This window comes from Populus euphratica, unplaced genomic scaffold (genome assembly GCF_000495115.2).
Source record: "Populus euphratica unplaced genomic scaffold, PopEup_1.0 scaffold18.1, whole genome shotgun sequence".
NCBI classification, from domain to species: Eukaryota; Viridiplantae; Streptophyta; class Magnoliopsida; order Malpighiales; family Salicaceae; genus Populus; species Populus euphratica.
Window position 1 is genome coordinate 898037 of NW_011499881.1, and position 23713 is coordinate 921749.

At 34.9% G+C, this 23713-nt stretch overlaps 5 protein-coding genes across 8 annotated transcripts; 3 read left to right on the forward strand and 2 right to left on the reverse strand.

Moving 5' to 3' along the window:
- Positions 1-1565: 1565 nt before the first annotated feature.
- Positions 1566-4402, forward strand: LOC105129415 (eukaryotic translation initiation factor isoform 4E-2-like). Its single transcript, XM_011031461.1, has 5 exons — positions 1566-1863; positions 2016-2184; positions 2282-2407; positions 3912-3977; positions 4053-4402. The coding sequence occupies exons 1-5, from the start codon at positions 1667-1669 to the stop codon at positions 4098-4100; spliced, it is 606 nt and encodes a 201-aa protein (XP_011029763.1). The 5' UTR covers positions 1566-1666; the 3' UTR covers positions 4101-4402.
- A 484-nt stretch (positions 4403-4886) lies between these two features.
- Positions 4887-16740, reverse strand: LOC105129414 (protein PROTON GRADIENT REGULATION 5, chloroplastic-like). 2 transcript variants are annotated; one of them, XM_011031460.1, is made up of 3 exons: positions 16722-16740; positions 5532-5847; positions 4887-5208 (listed from the first exon to the last, which is right to left on the reverse strand). In XM_011031460.1, exons 2-3 carry the CDS (start codon positions 5808-5810, stop codon positions 5104-5106), a joined length of 384 nt encoding a protein of 127 aa, XP_011029762.1. In that variant the 5' UTR covers positions 5811-5847; positions 16722-16740; the 3' UTR covers positions 4887-5103. The 2 variants fall into 2 exon arrangements, with proteins under 2 accessions (XP_011029762.1, XP_011029761.1); XM_011031459.1 differs by lacking the exon at positions 16722-16740 and having other exon boundaries at positions 4889-5208; positions 5532-5910.
- On the forward strand, positions 8419-15285 carry LOC105129413 (uncharacterized). Of its 2 annotated transcripts, XM_011031458.1 has the most exons (4): positions 8419-8664; positions 13139-13209; positions 13336-13400; positions 15202-15285. In XM_011031458.1, exons 1-4 carry the CDS (start codon positions 8543-8545, stop codon positions 15205-15207), a joined length of 264 nt encoding a protein of 87 aa, XP_011029760.1. In that variant the 5' UTR covers positions 8419-8542; the 3' UTR covers positions 15208-15285. The 2 variants fall into 2 exon arrangements, with proteins under 2 accessions (XP_011029760.1, XP_011029759.1); XM_011031457.1 differs by having other exon boundaries at positions 13139-13400.
- On the reverse strand, positions 13690-18135 carry LOC105129412 (actin-related protein 2/3 complex subunit 2B-like). 2 transcript variants are annotated; one of them, XM_011031456.1, is made up of 10 exons: positions 17782-18135; positions 17223-17289; positions 16782-16929; positions 15675-15841; positions 15476-15553; positions 15220-15352; positions 14849-14940; positions 14665-14721; positions 14370-14421; positions 13690-13997 (listed from the first exon to the last, which is right to left on the reverse strand). In XM_011031456.1, exons 1-10 carry the CDS (start codon positions 17970-17972, stop codon positions 13798-13800), a joined length of 1185 nt encoding a protein of 394 aa, XP_011029758.1. In that variant the 5' UTR covers positions 17973-18135; the 3' UTR covers positions 13690-13797. The 2 variants fall into 2 exon arrangements, with proteins under 2 accessions (XP_011029758.1, XP_011029756.1); XM_011031454.1 differs by having other exon boundaries at positions 16782-16989; positions 17782-18134.
- Positions 18136-20188: 2053 nt separating this feature from the next.
- LOC105129417 (uncharacterized) lies at positions 20189-23583 on the forward strand. The gene is made up of 2 exons (XM_011031463.1): positions 20189-21009; positions 23117-23583. Exons 1-2 carry the CDS (start codon positions 20768-20770, stop codon positions 23175-23177), a joined length of 303 nt encoding a protein of 100 aa, XP_011029765.1. The 5' UTR covers positions 20189-20767; the 3' UTR covers positions 23178-23583.
- The last annotated feature ends 130 nt before the right edge of the window (positions 23584-23713 follow it).

Consider the following 23713-nt stretch of genomic DNA (forward strand, 5'->3'; position numbering starts at 1 on the left):
ACTATTCCCCCCCCCCCCCCCTCCTTTCCCAGTTATTTCAGTCATATGCGTGATTTGCATCCCCTTTTTGAAGATTTTCTATGGAATCAATGCTTAGCACAAAACCGACCTGAAATCAGTTATCAGAAAAGGAAAAGATCAGTCAAAATCGAAGGTGGGCATCAATTTTGCAAGCAATTTTGCTATCGCTTCCTCTTAAATCTATCATGATATGGCTCGCAAGTTAAAGCCGGGCATCAATTTTCTAAGCAAACTGCCAGAGTGAGAACAACCTGCAACAATGGCTCTCTTAATTAAAGTTCCTTGAAAAACTCACTTGCTAGTCATATAAATATATATAAAAAACTGCATGTTCAATGAGAACTTCCATCAATGGAGAACTGGCTTTCTATTTTTTCCCCTCTTTCCCAAAACTATAGATCAATGATAAAAAAGAAAAGAAAAGAAAAGAAAAGAAAGATGATCGAGCTAGCTAACATCTCTAGCTCCATACTCCGAGTTTGAATTGTCCCCGTCACAAATGTTATTAATGAAGAATGACTATAGAACAGAAGAAAACTTAAAAGGCTTTGTGATTTTATCATCTAAATCATCCCGAACAGGACTCTCATAAGTAGCAGGTGCAAAAGGTGCCTCTCTTGCTAGTGAATCCTTCTCAATCTTCCATGAGTATCTTATTTCTGCTCTGTCTGTACCTTTTTAACTTTCTTTTTATCTGATCAAGTGCTTGCCTTCTACTTCTCTGCAACCTAACCGTTGTGTCAATGTAAATTGAGCTAGCTAGCGAGCTAGGCAAGGCAAGCGAGACGGCGTGGCAGCATGCAGAGATAGCTGCTTGCTTTGCTTCGAACTTTGCCGTGGCAAGCTCTTGCAAAACTGAGCAAGTATTTATGATTTTCTGATACTTTTTCTTCCTTCTCTTTCCAGATAATCTAATTAAATTAAACACTTGGCTCTAACATACAGGGCTCTCATGGAACACTGCTAAAACGTGAAACTGTTACAACCAACACGGTCGTGTCTCCAGCAGGGACGTTACCGGCTACTAGTTTGCATGGGAACCATCCCTTTTTTTTTCTTTGAAAATATATAATTTTTTTAAATTAATTTTTTTAATGATTTTGGATTGTTTGACGGGATAATATAAAAAAAAATTTTAAAAATAAAAAATATTATTTTAATATATTTTTATATAAAGAATACTTTGAAAAATAATAGTTAGATGTAGTGGTATTAAAAATAAATTTTAAAAATTTTAAAAAATTAATATTCTTAAGTACCCAGGTTGACACATGTACTGAAAACAAATTAATATAATTTTTATTTTTACTTTAATATATATCATACGTATTTATTTAAATCACGTAAATAATATCAATTTTAATATAATTATAAATTAATATATGTGACAGGGTATAACTTAAAAAGACAGAGTTGTGGATGCTGGGTTAGCGTTATTTCCTCCGATCGGTTAAAAGAAGAAGAAGAAGAAGAAGAAGGTATCCTAACAACCTGGGCTTAGCAAAAAGTTCAAACAGCCCACGTTTCCAATAAAAAAGGCCCAATATAAGGACAATTACTACAAACCAGGAGAGACACCCTCCGTTCGTTCGGCGTTGCAGTTGCTGGAAAAAAAATCTCACCAGGAGCAGAAAAATCATTAGTAATGGCGGCAAATGAAGCTGGTATTGAAGTAACCGCACCAACAACAGGAGAGCTGGTGACCGACCACCCTCAGCCGCAGCCGCATAAACTTGAGAGGAAGTGGAGCTTTTGGTTCGACAACCAATCCAAACAAGGCGCCGCCTGGGGCACTTGTCTCCGCAAGGTCTACTCCTTCGACACAGTCGAAGAATTCTGGTGGCACGTATTTCCTTTATCCATATTCCCTTTCAATTTTATTTTTTTATATCTATTGCTAGATCTTTATTTTATTGATTGAGATTTTTCATTATTTTAATTTTTATTTAGGGCTTTGCTTAATGATTAATTATATAATTTTTTTTTTGTTGCAGTTTGTATGAACAGGTATTTAAGCCAAGCAAGCTGCCTGGAAATGCTGATTTCCATTTATTTAAAGATGGGATAGAACCCAAATGGGAAGATCCAGTGTGTGCTAGTGGAGGCAAGTGGTCTGTTACTTCTAGCAGAAAGGCCGACTTGGATTCCATGTGGCTTGAAACTGTAATCATCTTGCCTCTCACTCTTTAATTTTTGTGGTCTGGGCACCTTTGTTTTTAATATTAGCATGATTTTTTATTTTTAATAAATGATTGGACAGTTGATGGCTTTGATTGGGGAGCAATTTGATGAACCTGATGAGATTTGTGGTGTGGTTGCAAGCGTGCGTCAGAGGCAGGATAAACTTGCTTTGTGGACTAAAGCTGCTGCAAATGAGGCTGCCCAGGTTGTCACTCTCTCTCTCTCTCAGATTAACGTACCTTTGAATTTAGATAACATTTTTTCCAATATTTCAATGCTTTATACTGTCCCTTAAGCACCAGCTCCATGCACAGAACCTGCTCTTAGACATCATATGCATTTCATTGAAAGGTGTGCTTGGCTTTCTTTGCCTACAGTGAATGGAAATTTCTTCTGCATTCTCTGGTTTCTATATGGAGGCTTTTTTCTTTTTTGGTGTCCATGTTTCAAAGACTGGGAAGAGAAACATGCGATTATGTCTGAGGCTGAATACTGATTCGCTTAATATTTCTAAATAATTAGAGTTTGCATGTAAACAGGGGGATCTTGATGACTGTATGGTTTCTTGCATCAACAAATATTGATGAATGGTTTACTCAGCAATGGCTGATTTTATAATGGTTAATTATGTAAGTAGACAATGGGTGACTAGCAGCTCAGGATTGTTTCTTTGTTTCTGTATCTGTGTAATGGTTTACCTGGAGAACACATACTGCACATTGTTTTTAGCACATGTGGATGTCTGTTTATCTGAAGCACGCAAGCTGTTTGTCATTGCTAATTGCTTTCATTCATCTCCGCATATAATCTGATGAAGAATTCTGAGTAATTACAAGTTGAATGCTGTTCCGAGAGTGCAGTAATGCTTGGTTGATATAGTTAAGCATGCCGATGATTAGAATTTATTCTCCCAAAAAACATGTGCTTAGATTGCTGACTTTCATTTGAGTCTGACACTTTCTTTCACCTTTTATCTCTTATGTATTCATTATGTATATGTGTGTTTTCTGGTAGATTATAATTTAGTTTTATATGGCGAGCTGAAGGTTCCAGTAAAGCTAATTAATTAGGCAGTGTTTGGATGGCAGTTTGGCAATACACAACAAATTTAGCTTTCTGCTTAACAATTATCAGAACCTCCTTCCCCACTCTATTTTCTGTGGTCTTTACAAGATGTCAAATTTTCCCAAGTGATTTCCAGAGCTTTTCCTTGCTCGTGGGAAGGGATACTGTGCCATTACGAATGCAGTCTCATGTTTTTGCATGCTGACATGCATTTTCTATCCACCTTATCTAATGACAGCTAGTTGACACACTGATTCAACGATTTTCTTCTGATGCTTTAGCCTAGATGAAATAGCTATGGATCTGTTACCACTTAGCTCAATGACAGCAAGCTGGAATCTTGGCTTTTTTATTGTCAAAACAAGTTTCCATGTTCACATCTCTTTTATGTAGAACATAACACAATGTTCAAATGGAAACTTCTCATTGGGATTTAATACACTGGTTCAATAAGTTCTACTGGAAACCAGTTCCCACTGACATGCTGTTCTTTGCCTTGTTTGTGTCACTCGTTGTCTCCCTAAATGCTTCATGTTTATCAGTTATTGTTGCCCTCATTTGCTTGGAAGTTTAGGAGCCCTTCACACCACTCCCTTCTGCACTCCGGTATAACGGGGTTCTGACATTTGAATTTTGTTATGTAGATGAGCATTGGCAGGAAGTGGAAGGAGATCATTGACGTCAATGACAAGATCACCTACAGCTTCCATGTAATCTTCGTTTTCTGGTAGTTTCTGGTTTTAATAAAAATTACTTCTTAAATCTTACTATTTTGGTAATTGCAGGATGATTCCAAAAGGGAAAGAAATGCCAAAAGCCGATATAACGTGTAAGCACTCCATGACTGCATGTGACTTGCGGGGTGGTTTTGTTAGCATCTTTCCACAAGAAGAAGTGAAATGTATTTTTGATCTGAAAAATCCTTAATGGATGGTATCATGATGATGCTCCTTTAATTTTGGTGTTGGACACGATTGAGCTTGTGAGAGTATTGTGTTATACACTTACCAGCAATCTGTACTGTTGAGAGATATTGTTGTGCCCAATATACTTGGCAGAAGAAGCACCACTTCTACAGCTCCAATCATTTTTGTACTTGGGTTTTGCTATTACGTAAAGAGATTTAATTTTTGAATCCATGATGTCTGTATCGCTTATGAGCGTAGCAACTGCAGCAGCATAATGGGTGCACGGATTTTCAAGAAAAAAGAAAAGAAATTCCTTGTGATCGGTGGTTGTAACCTTGAAGGGAAGGCCGCTGGGAACTGCGAGGTGCTTGATCTAAAACGTGCCAGAGTTATCACTTGGTTTTCGCTTCACATGCCCCCTCTAAGCTAGCAAGAAATGGCAGCGTGGCTAGCTTTTAAGTTGTTTGAATGATAATTTAGACCACTCTAGCTAGCACGACTTGCTATGAAGATGTCTCGCGAAAACTGTCAATTAAGGACATGCATAAAACATAATTTGCATGTTGAAGAAAACTCAACTTGGTCTTGATTTTATACTCTATTGTTTTCGTTTTTAAGATTAATCTATTATTGGTTCGGCGCCAGGATTTATTGGAGGCCATTTAAGCAATTCAAGCAGTAGCTAGCCCCCTCCCCCCAAGAAGTCCAAAGTCACACTAGCAATGTATAAGTTTTGATGAAGCTTTAATAATCTAAAAACAATATTACAGGTAAAACGAAGAGTGAAGTAGGAGTACAGTGTCGTTAACATGGTGATTCCAGGGGACCCAGATGAAGAGAGTATTTACATCTGAAAGTCCTCAAATGAGCAGCGGAGTAGAAAAGCGTGGTACACGAAGAAGACAAAGGGAGAAATCGTTTCCTTTTTTTAAGCAAGGAATCCAAGTCTTTCTCCATTCTTCTTGGCCAGCCTAATCAGTCCTTGCCTTTGTTTTGCATCTGCTCCTATTGATCTGCAGAATTCGGTAATCACCTGCTCACAAAGCCATTTGATATAGTAACATATTAGTTATGCAATTTGATTAGATTGTTCGGGATCGATATTCTAAGGGTACTATAAGGATAAATTCTTAGTAATCTTGTTATAAAAGGCCAATATGTGGCCAAAAAAAAAAAAAAAACAACTGGAAAAAAGCTACCAACACCATAATTCATAACTGGTGAAATTAAATCTGGTGATAGACACAAGAATTATACCTGTGAGTGCAAGGCAAAAAAAAAAACTGGAAAAAAGCTACCAACACCACAATTCATAACTAGTGAAATTAAGTCTGGTGATAGAGACAAGAATTATACCTGTGAGTGCAAGGCAATTGCTTTGCCTCTTAGCTGATTGAACCTTTTCTTGCCAATTACTTGACGCGTGATAACAACAACAGGTGCAAAAACCCCCTTTCCTTCATTAACATTCTTCATCATGGGAGGCAATTTCACTGGCTTCCCAACTCTAACATGGTTTGGCACTGACTTGATCAACATGGCATAGTCTTCACCAACGATTGAAGCACCCCAACTTCCCTTAAATGAAGTCCCCAAACCTCCCTTAAACCCAGTTGCAGAAATCGAAGTAGCCATCGAAAAATACTGCTGCTAAACGCTCCAAGTTCTCTCTGATATTTAGATGGTGTTTCTTTTGCTCTACAAGAAAACTTGTGATGTATGTGTTTTCTAGGTCTTGGCAGAGGGAGGATATTTTTCGGTGTAAAATACGAGAACCTTTGGTTTATAATTGGAGGGTGGTGGGAGAGAAAGGGCTTCATGGAGCATTAAGAACCACACATGCTTGGTAGCTTGGATTTTTCTCTAGACTTCCGACCAAACACACATGAGAAAGCATGTTATTACTAGCGGTCCAAATTTTTAGAGGAGAAAATCATGACCTAGAATTTTAGTGTCTATTTTCCTTAGGACCGGGCCCTCACTCATTCCACCATTCTTTCACACGTAAAAGCTCCGATGGCATAATTCTGAACGTTCAGTTTATTATAATGATAAAAAAGAGTTGGCCGTATTTGACCAAAAGACTATTGAAATCGGGGTAGGAAACTCCAATTGCACTTCCCATTCCTCAGTTCCTGGATGCCACACACCGCAGGCTGCATGTGAACAACATGCTTGTGCTGTATTTTTCTTTCTCCAAACCCTTTCTCCTGCCGGCTCCAGACTGATTTCTCGGTTGTTCCCATTTAAATTGGTTTATTTACAAGAGTTTTGTTCTTGCATTCTTCTCCTAGATAATATACACTGAGAATTATAGTTTATTTCTAGATTTTATTGCGCATGTAATAGTTTACATCTCAGATTATTCTATAGCTTAGTTTATTTTAAATTAATCAAAATTATAGATTATAATTTCCGATTCCAATAAGTGTAAGAACAGCTAAATTATAGAATCATCAAAATAATTTTCTCTAATATATATGAAAAACAAACACCAGAATTTTTGGATGGAGTGATTTTTATGGATTATCAAACTAGATGTGGAAAAAGTTAGGTTGATTTTTTATTTTTATTTTTGTAATAAAAAAGGAATGCATTTTCACATTGGACGAAAAATTGAATGAACCAAGAAAAGAAAAAATAAATAAATATTGCTTAGGTTGTTTAAACAAGTTTGAAAATCTCAACTGTGCATGCTATTTTAGTAGTGTTCTTCAGGCATAAATCACATATAATATCAGAAGGGCGGCATTTTCTTTTCGAAACTGAGCCTTCGATCATTCTTTAATGAAAATAGTTTCATCAAAGTTTCTCATCCATAGTTCATTGTTCTAAGTTTTATGGATATTAATTGGTGCTTTGTATTGGTTTTTTATAGTCAATGGTAAAATTTATTTCTGGATTAGTTTTGTTTGTCAAACAAGATTTGGTATCCTTTCCGCATAATCTTAAAAGATTTAATTTTTATATTAACTTGATGCATTTAAATGAATCCCAAATCCTCACATACTCAATTGTTCTATATATAAAAAAAACCTACAGAAGATCACTTTATCACAGTGATCCCAAAGGTCCTTGGCCTCTTCATGAATACTTCATTGGCTGCCAAGAACAGAGGCTGTGTAAAGGCTGGCTAAGCAGTTTGTGGACTTACTCTCACCATCATCTCTCCCGCAGAAGAGCTAATGCAAGATCTCACTCTATTGTCTTCCAGGTCAATCTTTGCGAGCCATAATTAACATTGTGGTTATACTGCGTTACTTCTGTTGCTGGTTTCCCTGACTAGCAGCCCTGTAAAGGAAGAGACAATTAGTGGAATCGAGGGCTTCTCTGAGCTGCAAAAATATTGCAGGTGGACTGGACCTTCGCTGAAATGGGCTATGTAATTGACCTGTTCATTACAGAAACAGCTTGAGTTCTACGACCAAGTGTATTACCTCATTTTCAATCACAAAAACATGCTCAGGCATGGTTGTTCCGATCGAAGACCTTCTCTAGCCCTACACTGACGTTATGAAGAACAATCCATCTTCGGTCCTTGCTAGCCTGTTTGCCATGTGTTAGATTGTTTTCATATACCACAGCCAAATGAGTGTACTTTACATCATAAATGCTCCAGATTTTTTTGGGTTTAATGTCAAGTTGAAGTAAAATTTTCAAAATATAACTGCTAATTTTCTCTTAATTTTGATTTTAACTTTAACACTCCTACAAATAATGGATTACTATCCTTTTATCATCAGATTAACCATCAAAATATTTTTTTTTCTAAAAGTTTTATATTAATATATTAAAATAATATTAATTTAATATTTTTCAAATAAAAAATATTTTTAAAAAACACTCAAAAGCAAAAGGTACTGAAATTTCAGTGTATTTAATATTATATTTGCAATGAGAGTGTATTTAACTTAAAAAATAATAAATTATTTTTTTTAATAATTTCAATGATTTTAATATTAAAAATTAAAAAAAAAGTAAAAATAATTATTTTATTATATCTATCTTATCAAACATGAATTCCAAACAATCAAATGAAATTTCTTTTTCTTTTTGCCAAAGTCTCCTCCATCAACTTTCCTGCATCAAGATTGTTGAACTTTTAATTCGATCAAAAATAGAATATTTATACATTATCTAACAAAAACAAATTTATAAAAATATCCAGTTAAGACAATCCCACAAGTTGAAGTGACCACACGCCATCTTCTCCCCCCTACAATTGGCAACGGAAAAAAGTACATTGAAAACTGGCCTTGGAAGAACAGGTTGGAACGTGTCGTGTCTACATTTCTCCAAACGTTAACAGAATCAAACAGAGACCAGAACAGACAACAGAAACCGAAAAACCAGAAAAGGAGAAAGAAATGGCATCTCTCGTAACCCATTTGTGTGCCAGTCTTTTCCTTCTCCCTATTGGCCTACGACGTCTCTTCTGCTCCTCTTCTCTTTACCTCAAGAACACATCTCTTTTTAGATCCAAAACATGGTACCTCTCTGATCCCAAATGGATTAATCTTGATTTATATGCTCTCACTGTAGCCCTCCCTATTGCTTCTTTCTCTCTGATCTTTCTTTTCTTCTCTATTAGTACGGGTCATATAACTTACCGTTTCTCGTTCTTGCATCAATCATTGCTTCTATTTCTCTACTGGGTTTTGGCAATTCTGTTTGTTTTACGCGATAGCATCGACCTTTTAGTCATTCTTGATAATTTCCTGTTTGTGTTTGGTGGGATTTTGTTTTTTGTAGAGTATTCTTTTATTGGTGAGGGCACTTCTGGTCTTGTTGGTGAGGCTGTTTATGGTTTGTGCGGTAATCTGAGTCTTGTTTGTGGACTTTGTTGTTTGTATTTGGCTATTAGACCGGGTGCATTTTTTGCTGAGTATTGTTTGTCTTGTGGGTTGGTTTTGAAAGGGACTTGGTTTTTGCAAGCTGGGTTGTGTTTATATACTGATGTTTTTGGTTTGAAAGGGTGTCATAAGATTGAGATTTTGCCAGGAAGTGGAAATGTTGAGTTCAAGTGTGATCTTGAGGAGGATGGATTGAGGGGTGTGGCATTGGTGAATTTGTTGTTTGTTGGGCATGCAATTATTGTCTTTCTTGTGAGTTTGGGGATGCTTGCATTGTTGTCAAGTAATAGGAATTTGAGGCATGGTGAAGCAAGTGGTCCTTTGTTGGCAGGGCTTGAATCTGAGAGTGCTTTGATGCGGGCGCTTCCTGAATTTGAGGTGGAATGAAGTGTATTTTTTTCTTCTAATTTCCCATGTATTTACGATACAAAATTTTAGTGTTTAATTGAATTTAAATCGATTGTTTGTCTATACATACAAGGCAATGGTGTTCTTTTCCTGATATGCTTTTGATGTTTATGCACAGAAATGGTTTACTAGGTCGTCCTTCTAATTTTGAATTACCTTTGATCAGTGAATGATTATGGTTAAGCTTTTTATTTATCGTTTTCGTTCAATGAGCAGTGCTGGCAAAACAATCAAAACTTATGGAACTAATTAAGGTGGTTTGACTTGCTTTCATATCTATGTATTTGATGAGAGGCCATAACATAATCATGCGAAAAGCCACATACAGGTGCAATTTTGTAGGAAAATAAAAGCTCTGTTCAAATGAAACGTCATGTCTTTTTATCTAATCATCATGCTAATATTTTACAACAGAATCGGCTGGCATTTTTTTCTTTCCTTTTTGTCTAGCAGGAGATGCTTCTAAAGTCAAGTTCCTCTTTTTTATCTTGCAACTAGGTACTGTAAAAAAAATGTATTTTGTCATCTAATACGTACATAGATGGACTGCCAAACATTGAAGCAAGTTGAGCTCGTTTATTTGCATTCTGTATCCAAAAGAGAAAATGGAGGTTGATGCAAGACCACTTGCATACAGGATGGATTTCTAACATGTTACCATTTGCTGATATAATTATTAGAAAAAGTCTCAAAATCATGTACATTTTATGAAATGTATGGGATATAGAAAAGGCCTTGATTCTTGTAATTGCCATACTAACATGTGCTTCCATAGATTAGGCATTGAGAGGCCAAAACTTGGAAACGGTTGCTGCGGTTGCCTGTTGGCATCGATAACATTTTCTGCCTACTCCAATGCACAGGAACAGGCACAGGATTTAGGTATTGAAGGACCAAAAATAATGCATGTATATATTTGGGAAGGGCTTCAATATCTGTTTCTGCCTGTGAGTAAAGGCTTATTGCTTTGTTATTTGTTACCAAGTAGATATTTTGGAAACAGTTGTTGGGTTTGCCTATTGGCATTGGTTTTAAACATTTGTGGCATAATGAGGGCCTCCAAATTGAAGGAGGCTTTTGTGTTCCCCCCAAATTCATTGCTTCATATTGTTATTATGAATGATGACATTTGAGTAGTTCTTATTATTCAACTGGATGATAATGGTCACTGGTTCTTTAGACCTCTGAAGTGATCAAAGTGTTTAAAGTTCAACATTTTATACAAGTTTATTCTGATATTTTCTTTCATTTGACTGTAAATACCCGCAAGCTTTAGAATGTTTCCTGTTCTGCAGTGAATAATTAAGATTTCATCCCACTAATAGCATGTAAAGTAGCAAAACAAAGTATATTTCAATGGAATTTAGGATTCAATGCAGAAATATGGTGGATTTTTTTTTTTACTATCATTCAAGTTGAAGAAATTGCTATTTTAGAGGATAAAATGCACAAAGTGAAGCTCGTTAATTTGTGATTTTTATTTCTTCGATGTGTTTGGAGCCAATTAGAAGTTCTTTAGAATTTTTCAGATTTTGAATATGGTAAAATTTAAGGACCTCTATGGTGTGTATTCACAGATGGATCATGGCTTTTATCAATTCGTGTATTTTTACTGTTGAACGTAGGTGCTATTGTTTTGCTGGATAGCTTCTCTCCTTTTTCCGTTCTCACATTCCTCTTCCTCACAGAACACGAATCTTTGAGTATCATGGAACCTTTATTTAATTTATTTGTTGTAGAAGTCTGTAGTCTTTGTCCCCTTCCAATTTTTTCTATCAAAGTGCAAAGAAATGGAATGTGACTATCCTTTCAGTGATCTACTTGCAAGATGCTTTATAAAAAAAAGGTTGCAGGAGCATGAGATGGATCCAGCATTCATACGAGGAAGATGTGATACAGGAGCAACATCTAAGTAGCATGTATGTTTAGTACTGTAGCACGCTACTGAAGGAAGACTTCTCTAAATGTTCCCTGGATAAAAGAAGAAAAGAGTCAGACAATAGTTTTGATTTAAATCAAGATATTTCTGGTATCCTGTAAGCAGCGTTGCATGACTTGTCTAAGATACTTTTTTACCTTGAATGATGTATTTTTTCTCACGTTCTGATGTCTGTTTTTTGCTAACAAACGAGCACTTTCTATCTGTTGATCCTTTTGTTTGTCATCTTCTCCCTCACACACACACACACTCACACTCTCAAGCATATGCATGCTTTTGTGTGCACGCACTTTTTACCTTTTGTAGTTTAGTTTTCATCCATATTTATCTGTAACACAAAAGTCAAATTGGCGATTATGTTATCACTTTGAGAATTCTCAGCAGCAAATGATGTTGTTGGCTTTTGACCTGTAAAGATGCCAGATGCTTGTCTACTGGTTCAGTATTTTGATGTTCTGTGAAGTCTTCAATTGGTGATCTCCACATGGAAACCTTCGAGATTTTTTAATCTCGTTTACTAAAATCAGATTAATGGAACTGTTGCCACTACATCCTATGGGAACATATTGAGGTTTTTATTTTTAAAAAAATATTGGTATTTCTTGGTTGTTGACTTTCCTTGTTAAAATTTTCGATGTTTTGATTTTGATTTATATTCATATACCTATTCCTCAACTATCGTTCTGCTTATCTGTTTGGTATGTTTGCCGCTTTCATGATTTTTCCTATCCATTTTGCTAACCAGGCGTGTTCCACTTCAGAAAAGGGAAGCAAGTAGAAAAGCTTTAGGGCCTTGTAAGATATATTGAAGCCGAGTTTGCAAATCTAAGATTGCTTGAAGAAATTTGGATGACCAGTATTTTTCCTTTTTCATCAAGGTGGAGAGGTATGGCTGACTAAGAAAAAAATAGAGGGAAGGTTGTTGAGGAGGTCCTTTATAGCACGCGTCTCTAGATATGCTGGTAAGGTAGAGTGATTGTACTAGAGAAGAAGGGATGGGAGTATTACTATGGATGTTAGGATGTGTAAACACACTATTAAAGTCTGGATAAGAAATGAGTACATAATCTGGATGGTGGGGGTGACTCCTGTTGAAGGAACTTAAAGAGAAACTAGGATCTTCTCACATCCAACATCAAGTCTGAATGAACTGATGAGGAATGTGATCACATTGAAGTATTAAGATGGAATAAGGATGTTGATGGAAAAAATGTCTCGGGCTAAAGCAAAAAACAAAAATGATTTAGTATCATAACAGTTTACAAAGAGCCCGACCTAAAATATTTCTGGATGGAAATCCATGGAAAGGAACCCAAATAGTTTAAGATTGAGGGTTATATGAGTCGAGACAATAATAAATAAATCGAAAATGACTTGAGTTGTAGTTGCAAGGAGAAAAAAACAAGAAATGGATTTTATTTTTGAATTTCTTATATATATTGTAGCTTTAAACAGACTGGAGTGAAGAAAAAGGACTCAGTATTCTTTAAGGGGCACCACATATAAGAAATCTTAAATAGCATCTTTTAAGTGGCTATAGCAGAAACATATATCAGTAGCTTCAGTTCTTTTGGTGATCTAGGTAGGGTATCTTAAGGGAGTCATTTGCAATGTCAATGTTCTAAAGTTGTTCTAGTTGGGGCACTAGTAAGCTGAAGAGAAATTCAACTACAAAGGTGCATCTGATGGAAATTCATGGTTCTACAGCCCTGCAAAGCAGATTTTGCTACCTACGTAATGATAATCACCTTTCCTTCTTACAGGTGTCTTCTTAGAAGGTTTGATGAAGAGGGTATGCTTATCAGGAAGGAGTTAGGAACCGAAACTTTAACAAGTAACAAAAACAAGAATTGTGTGAAACCGGAGTGCATATCTGCTGGCAGTAGATTCAAGTCTACTATCCAGAGAAATAATGTTTCAACTGTTAATCTTTTCTGTGTACACGGTTCGGCAAAACAAGGAAAATATACAAGTGGCTTGGTTGCTGGACTTTCAGAAGAACAATGTCAGTGCAGAAAATTTCTAGCAAGTTTCTCTGACCTCTTGATTTAGTTTAATACGTAAATAGGGTTTTGAAGTCTGGTTATACACATTAAAATAACTGTCACATTACAGGAGGTTGCACGAGCTTAACTACTCTTGCATTTCTTTTTCCTGTTTGTGTATGATTAACTGATACAAACTGCAGAATTCCCATTACAGTGGTGTTGTTAATAAGATTAGAGTCATTTAACGATAGACCTGATGGCTCTTGAGTTTGCTCTATTGCCATTGTCACAATCTTAGTATATTAGAGTAACATGCAGCTTTGATGTACTTATACTAGACAAACGCATGCTAATATTCATGGATAGAAGTTCACATAAGGCACAAAAGTACATCTCATAACTGCAAATAAGAATATTTAACATGGGAGTTTTCATCATTCTAGCTTAGTATATCGCAGCGGAGAAGAGAACTTTGGGATTATCAACCATCGTCTATGAAAACGCCGAAATCCATGAATTTTAATCCGAAAACGAATTTGCAGGATCTTCCTGGTTAAATCACGACATCTTCTCTTAAAGTTTTTTGGTTTTGATAATCCTACCAATTTTCCAACATACCGACATTCTGCATGTGCTGGAACACAAACAAAACATGAATGTAAACCAAAAGTAAAAGAATATTAACAAACAAAACATGAATGTACACCAAAAGTAAAAGAATATTTATTTGTCACTTCTTTCTTAACTCATTCTCTTGTCGTCATTCTGCTGATGAGACTGTTGAGCAACAAATTATCGTTTTATAAGACATTCTTATTTTAGTATTTCTCTAATTGCCATATAGATGATGGAATGACTTGTGGGTAAGTTAAAGAGTTTCTCAGCCCTGAATCCATCAAAACATAAGAGACATAATCTGGTGCCTCTATGTGAAGCAAAATTGAAATTGCCCTTGTTCTTTTCTTTAATTTTGTCTGTAATAACATAAATGACCTGAAAACTTTACCTTTAAACTTTTTAACATCTTCATTTTCTTCCAATTTTTCCTTGTGCAGAACCTGCAAGTTGCAGTAAGAAAATTAGTCTCACTGTCCTCTTGTTGAGGGCTAATGTATTATAGACTCGTGATTGCTGTTCTTGCAGTGTGGAGTTGCTAGGTCGGGTCCAAAATTACCGTTTGGAGTGCAGGGGAAGAAAAACAAAAATCAAGATGCAAAACAGTTAATTTTTCAATGGCAAGAAAGGAAAACTGTAATGCTCTTTGGTTATCAATCTTTCTGTTTAGGGTTTTTGTTCAGCACCTCAACCAAACTTTCCAGACGCTTTTGCATCCTTCTTTGTATGAAACCTCTGGTGCCCTATTGGAGAAAATCTTGTCAGCAAAGGACGTATGCGCTACGAACTCCAGTGCTCAGCACCCCTCATGCCCAAAGAACCTCAATAGAAAATAAATAAAAGAAAAAAAACCCTGATAGAAAATATTACCTTCACGTGTTTTTTCACATAGGCATAGAAGTTCAATAGACTCCATACTGTTTTGTCTAGTTTTTTACCTTCAACATGGCGTGAAGAAATATCTGGCAATATGGAAGCAAAAAGTCAACTTAAACATACTCAACTTTTTCTTGTACGTTGATAACCATGTCTAAGACGGGGAGGATAACAAATGCTATTATTAATATCCAAATGGAAATTTTCAAAATCAATGAATTTAGTGCCTGTATATTGTGTACCGAAGTTATAGCTAGTTGTCAAGCAATTTTGTTATTTTCACTGATAATCATTGCAAAACGATGGAAATGTTGTTTAAACCACTCTATTCGTGGTTTCGTCTTCAGTTATGAGCAAGGGAATACCAAAAGAGACAAACCCTCCGTTGGTGCTTAAATCTTCTAAAGGTTCTCCTCTCAGTTCTGGCGGAGGAATGGGTGACCAGGTGCATGGTGGTGCTTTGGCCCATTTTTCTGAACTACCCAAATCCATGAGTTCCTATTGCAAAAGGAAAAGGGGAAAGGCTAATGAAGATGCCGTGTTTTTTAAATAACAACAAGAACAGAATTCAGGACCGAACCAAAAATCAGGTGAGTCTCCCATGTTTAGTGTTTTGCGAACCTGAAAGGAGGCTGTTGCTATAATCACATCTGAGTGCTCTTTAAAACGCATTGGGAATACTGCTGTGATTTTTTGTGGCTGTCAAGCAAAAAATATTATTTCAATTTAGCAGCCTGTACTCGAATATGAAGTCTGATATTGTCCCTCAGGGATTGAAACCTTAATTAGAAGAAGATGGTGATTGCCTGAGTGGTATTACCTGTCTGATGACATAGAAGGGCTCTCTTGGGTGATAAACAAGTTTAATTGGCTTATTCATTCCTTGGGATGTGTCCTGGGAATTGACATTTCTCAACATTTCTTTCAGCTGGGAACATAGTATAACTGCTTGCACTGAGGAAATTTGCGTAATCACTTTGTAGGAGTCTGGAAAGGAACATTTGTATCAGCATGATTATGAAGTGCAGAAATTTCACAGCATGGTATGAAAATGGACAGAAAAATAAACATTTCCTATTAAGATTTTCTTCTTTATCCTTTCATTCCTTACAAAATGCTTGGATAAGGAAGATCTGATGTTATTATTTTCATGCTCCAAATCTTAAAGATTACACGGGCTTCAATAACAAGTCATTGAGCATAAAATGTCTTTTTCACTAGTTCTAATTAGTTTTAGGATCTTGAGTTGAATGCTTTGTCTACATTTAGCAGAAGTCCCTTTTTCAAATATTTTGTTCAACTCTTATTATTATTTCAGCTCTCCACCTAAACAGATGGTACTATTTTCTGAGTTTTTGACTCTTTTCTGGATTATTATCAGCTAATCTCTTTATTTCCTACTCTCAATGTCACGGAAAACTTGGTATGGATGTCTTCAAATCTGAGATTGTGGACAGTGGAACTGGCAGAAGCAGGAAACCTGTTATTTAAGAGGACAGCTAACTCAGGACTACAGTGATCTGGAACTCTAGGTGATCAAAGATTCAAAATGTCAGGTTTAATATGTCTAGTTTGGGTGGTTGAACTTTTCTTTGTACTGTTAATGTGTCTTTGCTGTAACACCTGAACTCAGGTTTACTGCATAGAGTTCTTGCATCTCTTGTTTGTGTAAAGAATTTACACAACTTTCTTCTCGTTCAAGCTTTCTTTCTTCTTTTGTAGACTGATAGTTTGAATCTATGTTTTCTCTGTATATTCCATACTGATGTTATAATTTATTGAAAACCACTCTCGATTTTTAGGTGAATAGAAGGAATAATATGCTTAAATTTAAGACAGCACTAGTATGTGCTACAAAGCACCAATAAGCTCTTGTTTTTTTTATATATAATTATTGTTATCGCGATGATTTGGAGAAGTAGCAAACCTTTTCCACGTGGAATCTTCGCAAGATTTAGCTTTAGGGTAAGCTGATATCCTTCTTTTGCATGTTCAACAATTTCCACAGCATCCGAGCAAACTTGCTGTACCATCCGCGTAGTGTACGATGACAAACCACATGATAGCAGGGCTCCCTGGGACAGTAGTGGAGTTGATATTGACAGGTAGTTGTTTTGTGGATCAGCTGCAGAAGACTGTGAACATTACAGGATGATTACCAGAATAATTCTCAAGATTTTGTTGAAAGCCTATATATGTCAGGATAGCTCAAATTGACAGATAGTAGGCATGTCCTTTTTTAGCATGCACACAGCCATTAATCTCAATTATTTTCACAAATGCAGATTTCCAGATGCCGAGTCATTCCAGCTATTTGCGTTTACACAAGTTATCTGTAATTATCAAGCTAAGAATGCAATAGACTAACCTGAACATGGTATTCCACGCACCCGAATTCATACAAGTGATGATCAATCTCCACAGGCTTCTCAGCACTATCATGAAAGGAAGAGCATCAATTTTCATCATCGTTTTTGTTGATCATCCATGCAACTTGAGATGCATGTTTGCTTACTTGGAATGTGAAGGAGAAGAAAGTAATTTCAAAACTGACCATATCAATGAAAGCCTACTACTTTCAAGGTTTGCATTTTGTTAGTTTCCTTTTCCTTTCCTCGACTACTAGAGCTTGAATATCTAGAATTGCATCCACAGAACATTTTCTATTGTATATGAAATATACTGATGAGATAGTTCTGTAGAGGCAGAGACTTATTACATGGAGTCGATGAGACACCTTAGCAGAACTTATCATGCATTTATTTCTTAATTTCCTGCTTTTTATTTCGGGCAAGCCAATGATAAAACATGTTGTATGCAGAAGTTACCTTTAAACAAAGAAATTCAACCACCTCAGATATGATAAATGAGGATTAGCAACAAGTAAAATTCTACCTTGAGAATCTTGATGGATCAAAAGTGCTTACCGGTATAACTTGAGCAGGATCTCCTTGAGTGCAGGGGACACCCTCTCAAAGCATGCCATGCCGAAGAATCCTCTATCAAGTTTGAACTCGCATGGTGGTGGAAATGAACTGAGATATAGAACTTCAAATACAAAGGTTTTGTCTATATCTATGAACTTCGAGTAGAAAGCAAGTTGAAATCTCACAATCATTGTGAGCAACCCATGAAGCAAGTACCTACCGTTATCTCCCTCTTATCTCTCCATCTTTCTGCTTTGTCACTATGTTGTTTGTAAAGTACGCTAAATGGATCACCTGCCAACGTCCTCCTACTGTAAGCTTCTGTCTGATTTTCCTGTACTTGTGCCCCGCTATAATGTGTGGCCATATTATTTTTAAATATCACAAGCGTATTTTAAAAAGAATAAAAAAATTCAATGATCGGGTTTTAGATCCAATCAGAGCAAATAATTTGCTTTTATTTTAATTAAATGATAAAAAATAAATAATGATAATAAACAATTCAAAGTTTAAATAAAAAAAATCATGATAACTTGAAAAAAAATCTTTTTTAAAGAAAAAAAACAATATAGATCAATTTTCAATTAATTAAATATAAAAAGAAAAAATAGATAAATATGATTAATAGCTGACACATGTATTGCACGCGTTACTAATTTTTTTATTTTAATAATATTTTATGTTTATTAAAATATCAAGTTATCTTTGACCAACTTGATAATAATAATAAAAAAATAGGTTGAAAAAATAAAAAAACCCCTAAAAGCAAGATTTAAAAAAATTGTTTTTAAGATCAATTGAGTCATTTTATTGTATTTTAAAAAATAAAAAAATAAAAAAGCTCTTAAATGTTAATTTCATAAATTTTACTTCTAAAAATAAATTAGTAATTTTATTATTTTTTAAAAATTAAAAAAAATTATTTTTTTATCAATCCGGCAATAGTCAAAGGTTCCTGTGAGAAGAACAAAATGCCCTTAATACGAATTTCATTGATTTTTTAAAATAAAATAATAATTATAATATTTTAGTGAATAGTAAAATATATGTGGATGTACAATAAATATCCTTTCAATAATTATAATACGACAATGCCTTTTTTTTTTTTTTGAATGTTTCCTTCTTGTTCTTTCCCTTTTATTCTGAACCGTGAACGCTTTGCGTCATCATCATAAAATAAAACAAACTTATACATAAAACCACTAAAAACAAAATAAATTGAGAGCGAATCTTCCAAAAAAAAAAACATAAAAAAGCAAAAGTAAAGAACCTCTTTTGAAAACCAAATCACAAAAATAATATAAATAATAAGTTAGAAGTGTGGTAATTTTTATTTTTAAATTTTTTTTAAAAATATATATATTTAAAAAAAATATTAAATTAAAGTTTTTTTTAATATTTTTTGATGTGTTAATATAAAAAATAAAAAAAACTTTTAAGAAACACATAGCACTAAGATAAAAAAACAAAAAACAATACATTTAGAATCTAATTAAATAAGACTTTAATTTTTGATATACAAGATTATACAAGATAAGCATTATGTATTAAATTTAGTTTAAAAAATAAAATTTAATGAAAATTATTAGATGAATCCTATTCATCATTTAGGATAAATAAATAATTTTTTTTACATATAATTAAATTTAATTGTATCATTTCATGATTGGTATATTATTAGAATTTATTTAGAATTGTAGTAGCAATTGTGGTTTAAAATATTTTTCACTTAGAAATATATTAAAATAATATTTTTTTATTTTTAAAAAATTATTTTTATGATTAACATATTGTAATAATTTAAAAATATAAAATATATTTTTTAACAAAAAATTTAAAATTTAGAAAAGCTTCGTTTCAAGGTATTCTCAAATGATTTGTTAATAATTTTATGAAAAGGGTGGTATGGTATTAAATGTGATAAGATTTATATTATAAATATTATTAACTAAATTGATGGTTAATGATTTATATAACTTTTATCGATTAATCTATAATTTTATAAATACCATCAGCTATAAATTGTTTTAGCTATTAATTTATCGAAGCCAAAACACAGCAACACAATCGGAAACGGTCGTGAAGGCGAAAGGCCACTAGTATCAGAATGATCATCAAAATCGAAGCACCCCCACCGACATTGTCTCCACTTCAGGCATCACCAAGACCCTTGACTAATCACAATATCCCACGTGGATAACTATATCATAACGAGATTTAACTAACGTACACCATCAACCACTTCACGGTCCGGTCGCCCGTGTCAATCACTGACAGCCGTCGTATCTCCTCTCCTTTGCACTCTTCAAAAAATAATAATAGACCAATAGTAGTAATAATTAAGGGGGGAAAAAAACAAAAAAGGGTCTTGAGGAGTCTTGTCTAATTTATATAAGAGAGCAAACAAGAATTTCTATGTTTTGGGTACCTCAAAAAAATCAATCTTGGGTTTTTTTCTTTTTTTTTTTATTAAAAAATTAATTTAAATGGTTTCCTTTTCTCTCTTGTTTGATTTACTTCTTAGAACGATTAATCTTGTTTTCTCTGTCTAATTGTTCGTTTCCTTATTCACACGGCTAACTATCAATATCAATTAGCTTAACAAAGCTCTTTTCTTTTCAAAGCTCCAGTCTTTCTGTCGCTTTCTTAGGAAAGCAATGTTATTTCCTCCTCCTCCTCCTCTCGATGACTCCTCCTTTTTATCCCTTCTCTTTTAGATTTCTTGATAATATATATTTTCTTAACCAAATTCAGAGCTTGATCGTGTAAGAAATGAGCGTTGACCTTTTATCTTGATCAAAACCCTATCAAAACAACCTTAACCACGCAAAAAGTTTGTATTTTGGGGTTAGGGTTTGTTAATTCTTGATGTTTGGAAATCTGGTCTGGTGTTATTTATGTTAAATGTCATTTTGATTGTTAGAATTGGTTTCTGATAGCATTGTTTGTGCTTTTTTTGGGTTGTGGTGTAAATTCGTAATAGTCAATGGAAAAGGATGTTGGTAAGGATGCTAATGGATCAAAAAACGAGCCTTTGATGATGACTTTAGACTCTCGAGAGGTTGAGGAGGATGTTGAAGAGAATGGAGAAGATTATAGTGAGTTCAAGGCTTTGTTGCCTCCTAGGGAAGGTGGAATGTCAAGAAATTCAGACAAAGTCAGGAGAAAAGTTCAGTGGAATGATAATAACGGGAATAACCTTGTGGAGATTTTAGAATTCGAACCCAGGTAATTTCATAATTCTTGGCTGAGTTTTGGCATTTTTTACTTTTCTAGCTTTGCTTTTGTTGTTATCTGGTATTTGATTCACAAATTGAGCTGTGAGTTTTTCAGTTTTGGAAACTAGTTGTGACTTAATCATCAAAAAGAAAAGTTGTTGGGCTAGTGCATTTATGGGCATATGATCTGGCAATGCTTGATCATCTATGAGCAGATAAGCTTCAGATTAATTGATAGATGCTGGGTGAAATTATCCTGGCGGTTTTTAAGTTATTTCCGAGCATTTTGATGACTTTTTTTGGATTTGAGTTTTTAGACTTTTCCTCAATTTGAGGAGAAGTGTATCTCTGTGAAGTATGAACGTTAGGCAAGTTCCACACATACCATGCAAGTATTTCGGGAATGAACTCTAATTAAGGAACAGGCTGAAGAGAGTCAAGTTGTTGTGGTATGAGCAGAGCTTGACCCTCTCGAGTCTGTATTCCTTTTTTGATTCTTGGTCACTCCCATTTACCGAACATAACAAATCACTTTGTATTAGTTTGGAAGCCTTATTTATCACTTATGAAGCCAATTTTCTTGTAATCTTTGAACAGCTACTTCTGTTGTGTTTTGCAATGGATATATCGCTTAAGTTCTTGCCTATCTCTTTTCCATCTAGAATCAAAAGGACAAGCTCGTTCAACATCATCTAACAATAACAATGGGACCAAATTATCTAGACCACTTGGAGCAAATGATATGCTATCAACTTTATTAGCAATGAGGAGGAATGAATATTATCATTATAATGTTGGAAACTTCAAAAAAAATGATTAATCTTTTGCTGGAGTTACTGTGAAACCTAGATTTTTATTTAAGCTGGTTGTGCTTAGTTTTTATCAAATGATCTGTTTGCTATCCAGTGTTTAACATCATTCAACCTTCAGGCTCATTTACTGTCATTTTAGTTTGATTGAACGTTATGTGACCTCTGTTTCTCATGAAAGAAGTGGTTTGTGCTAAGAACGTTACTTTTATTTGGACTCCAGTTATGATAAGATAAAGTAATTATCAAAAAAGGGAGAAATAAAGATTACACTGAAGTTTTAGCTATTGATAAAAGAGCACTTGATTTTTTCCGTTGGCTTTCATTTATGTTGTGGATCTTGTTAGTAATCTAGTATCAGACTTTCCTTTCCCTCTGTCTAGTATCCTTGCAAGGTTCCATTAGGAAACAAAATTTTCTCATAAGATGACACATTATTCCTTCTTCTTTTTTCCTTTCTTAGTACCATCAGCAAGTTTCTCTCCATTGCTTCCCACAAAAAGAAGGTGGCTAATAGTAGTTTTCTGGTGGGTTTTGATGAGACCACTTTGTTTCAGCTGATTGAGTGCAGTTCGAGTGTGGATTTAGAAATCTACACTTTGGTATTTGTCAACCAATCTGATTTGGTGGATGATTCAACCTGTCCCTCACATCTCACTTTGTATTGTCAAGTATTATCTAGTGCAAGTCTGCTGATTCATGTTACGATGTTTAATTGATGTTCAAAAAGTAGCCATTATTGCAATATGCCTCCCTAAAATCGAGGGTGAGACTTATAAGAAGGATCCGAGTAAAATGAAAGTCGAGATAAGAAAAGAATCTAAAAATAAAATAAAAATACTGAAGTCATTTATTCCTCTGGAACAGGAACCCGTTGCTTCTATCTGTAGGAAACCCCTGTTATAATGGTAATGTCTCTATTGTTGCGTCATTTGGAACTTCTCAAATCGACCTGCTTTCTACTGTGGTATTGATTTGGGTGGAAGGAACTGGTGTTATGATCAAAACATCTGTAGATAACACATATTTTAACAGTCCAATTATTTTAACGAACCAGTGAAACACTCAACTGATTAAATCTGCGGTCAGTTCCAAGCATTAGGTGACCTTTTGAGCTCTTCAAATTTACTTTGTTGCCTTCATGAATCATAATTAATTGAAAAAATTTAACACCAACGTGTGTCCACAATAAACCCTTTAGCCTGTGATGTTATTTATCTGAGCATTGACTATCTTCCGTTCATAGATCTAATGTTAATTGACTATTATTGTCTCCCTCAATCTCCAGTTTTCCATTTGTGGCTGCAGTGATGTTGGTGATTCTGATGAAGAGGATGGTACAGATTCTTGCTCATGTACAATAATGTAGATATCATCAGTACATCGATTTGTAGATTTCTGCTGGATAAGCTGGTAGGGTATTCACTCCAGCCACAGCATGATAATTGTGTGAGAGGATTGGTTTCCAACTTCTTGTTGTAGGTGAGGCACCTTGCCATCCTTGTCAACACATTTTGGCGCTGCTTGCCGAAGGGAAATTTAAAGAGGGATTTTGGTGGTTTCTTTTGTGGTGAGTTCTCAAACAAGCAGCTTTGAATTGGTGGATCTTCTTCTGGGAAATAAAACAGACAGAAATAAAGATGATCTAGCTCACATGAGATGTCATATGATATCAATTAAAACTGAACATTTTTGCTTTTTGACATATGATTGTATATAAGAGATGAATAACACTCTGACGATTAAAGTTACATTTACTTCACTCTCGTGACCACCCCATCATTCCTAATCCTACATGCCACCTATGTTTTTGCATACTGCTGCGTGTTTACAGGATCAAGTTTCCTGTGATGAACCCAGTGATCATGCATGATGTATGTAATGTGTAGGGATGAGTGGCACTTG

Coding starts and splice junctions, on each gene's coding strand:
- LOC105129415 (XM_011031461.1), top strand. CDS start 1,667: ATGGCGGCAAATGAAGCTGGTATTGAAGTAACCGCACCAACAACAGGA. Junction 2,185..2,281: donor ATTCCATGTGGCTTGAAACT/GTAATCATCTTG, acceptor ATGATTGGACAG/TTGATGGCTTTGATTGGGGA. Junction 3,978..4,052: donor AGATCACCTACAGCTTCCAT/GTAATCTTCGTT, acceptor TGGTAATTGCAG/GATGATTCCAAAAGGGAAAG.
- LOC105129414 (XM_011031460.1), bottom strand. CDS start 5,810: ATGGCTACTTCGATTTCTGCAACTGGGTTTAAGGGAGGTTTGGGGACT. Junction 5,209..5,531: donor CAATTGCCTTGCACTCACAG/GTATAATTCTTG, acceptor CTTTGTGAGCAG/GTGATTACCGAATTCTGCAG.
- LOC105129413 (XM_011031457.1), top strand. CDS start 8,543: ATGGCATCTCTCGTAACCCATTTGTGTGCCAGTCTTTTCCTTCTCCCT. Junction 8,665..13,138: donor CTTTTTAGATCCAAAACATG/GTACCTCTCTGA, acceptor TCCTTCTTACAG/GTGTCTTCTTAGAAGGTTTG.
- LOC105129412 (XM_011031454.1), bottom strand. CDS start 17,972: ATGATTGTGAGATTTCAACTTGCTTTCTACTCGAAGTTCATAGATATA. Junction 15,842..16,781: donor GAAGATTCCACGTGGAAAAG/GTTTGCTACTTC, acceptor GTTCCTTTCCAG/ACTCCTACAAAGTGATTACG. Junction 15,353..15,475: donor TAGCAACAGCCTCCTTTCAG/GTTCGCAAAACA, acceptor CTTTTGCAATAG/GAACTCATGGATTTGGGTAG.
- LOC105129417 (XM_011031463.1), top strand. CDS start 20,768: ATGGAAAAGGATGTTGGTAAGGATGCTAATGGATCAAAAAACGAGCCT. Junction 21,010..23,116: donor ATTTTAGAATTCGAACCCAG/GTAATTTCATAA, acceptor TTGTGGCTGCAG/TGATGTTGGTGATTCTGATG.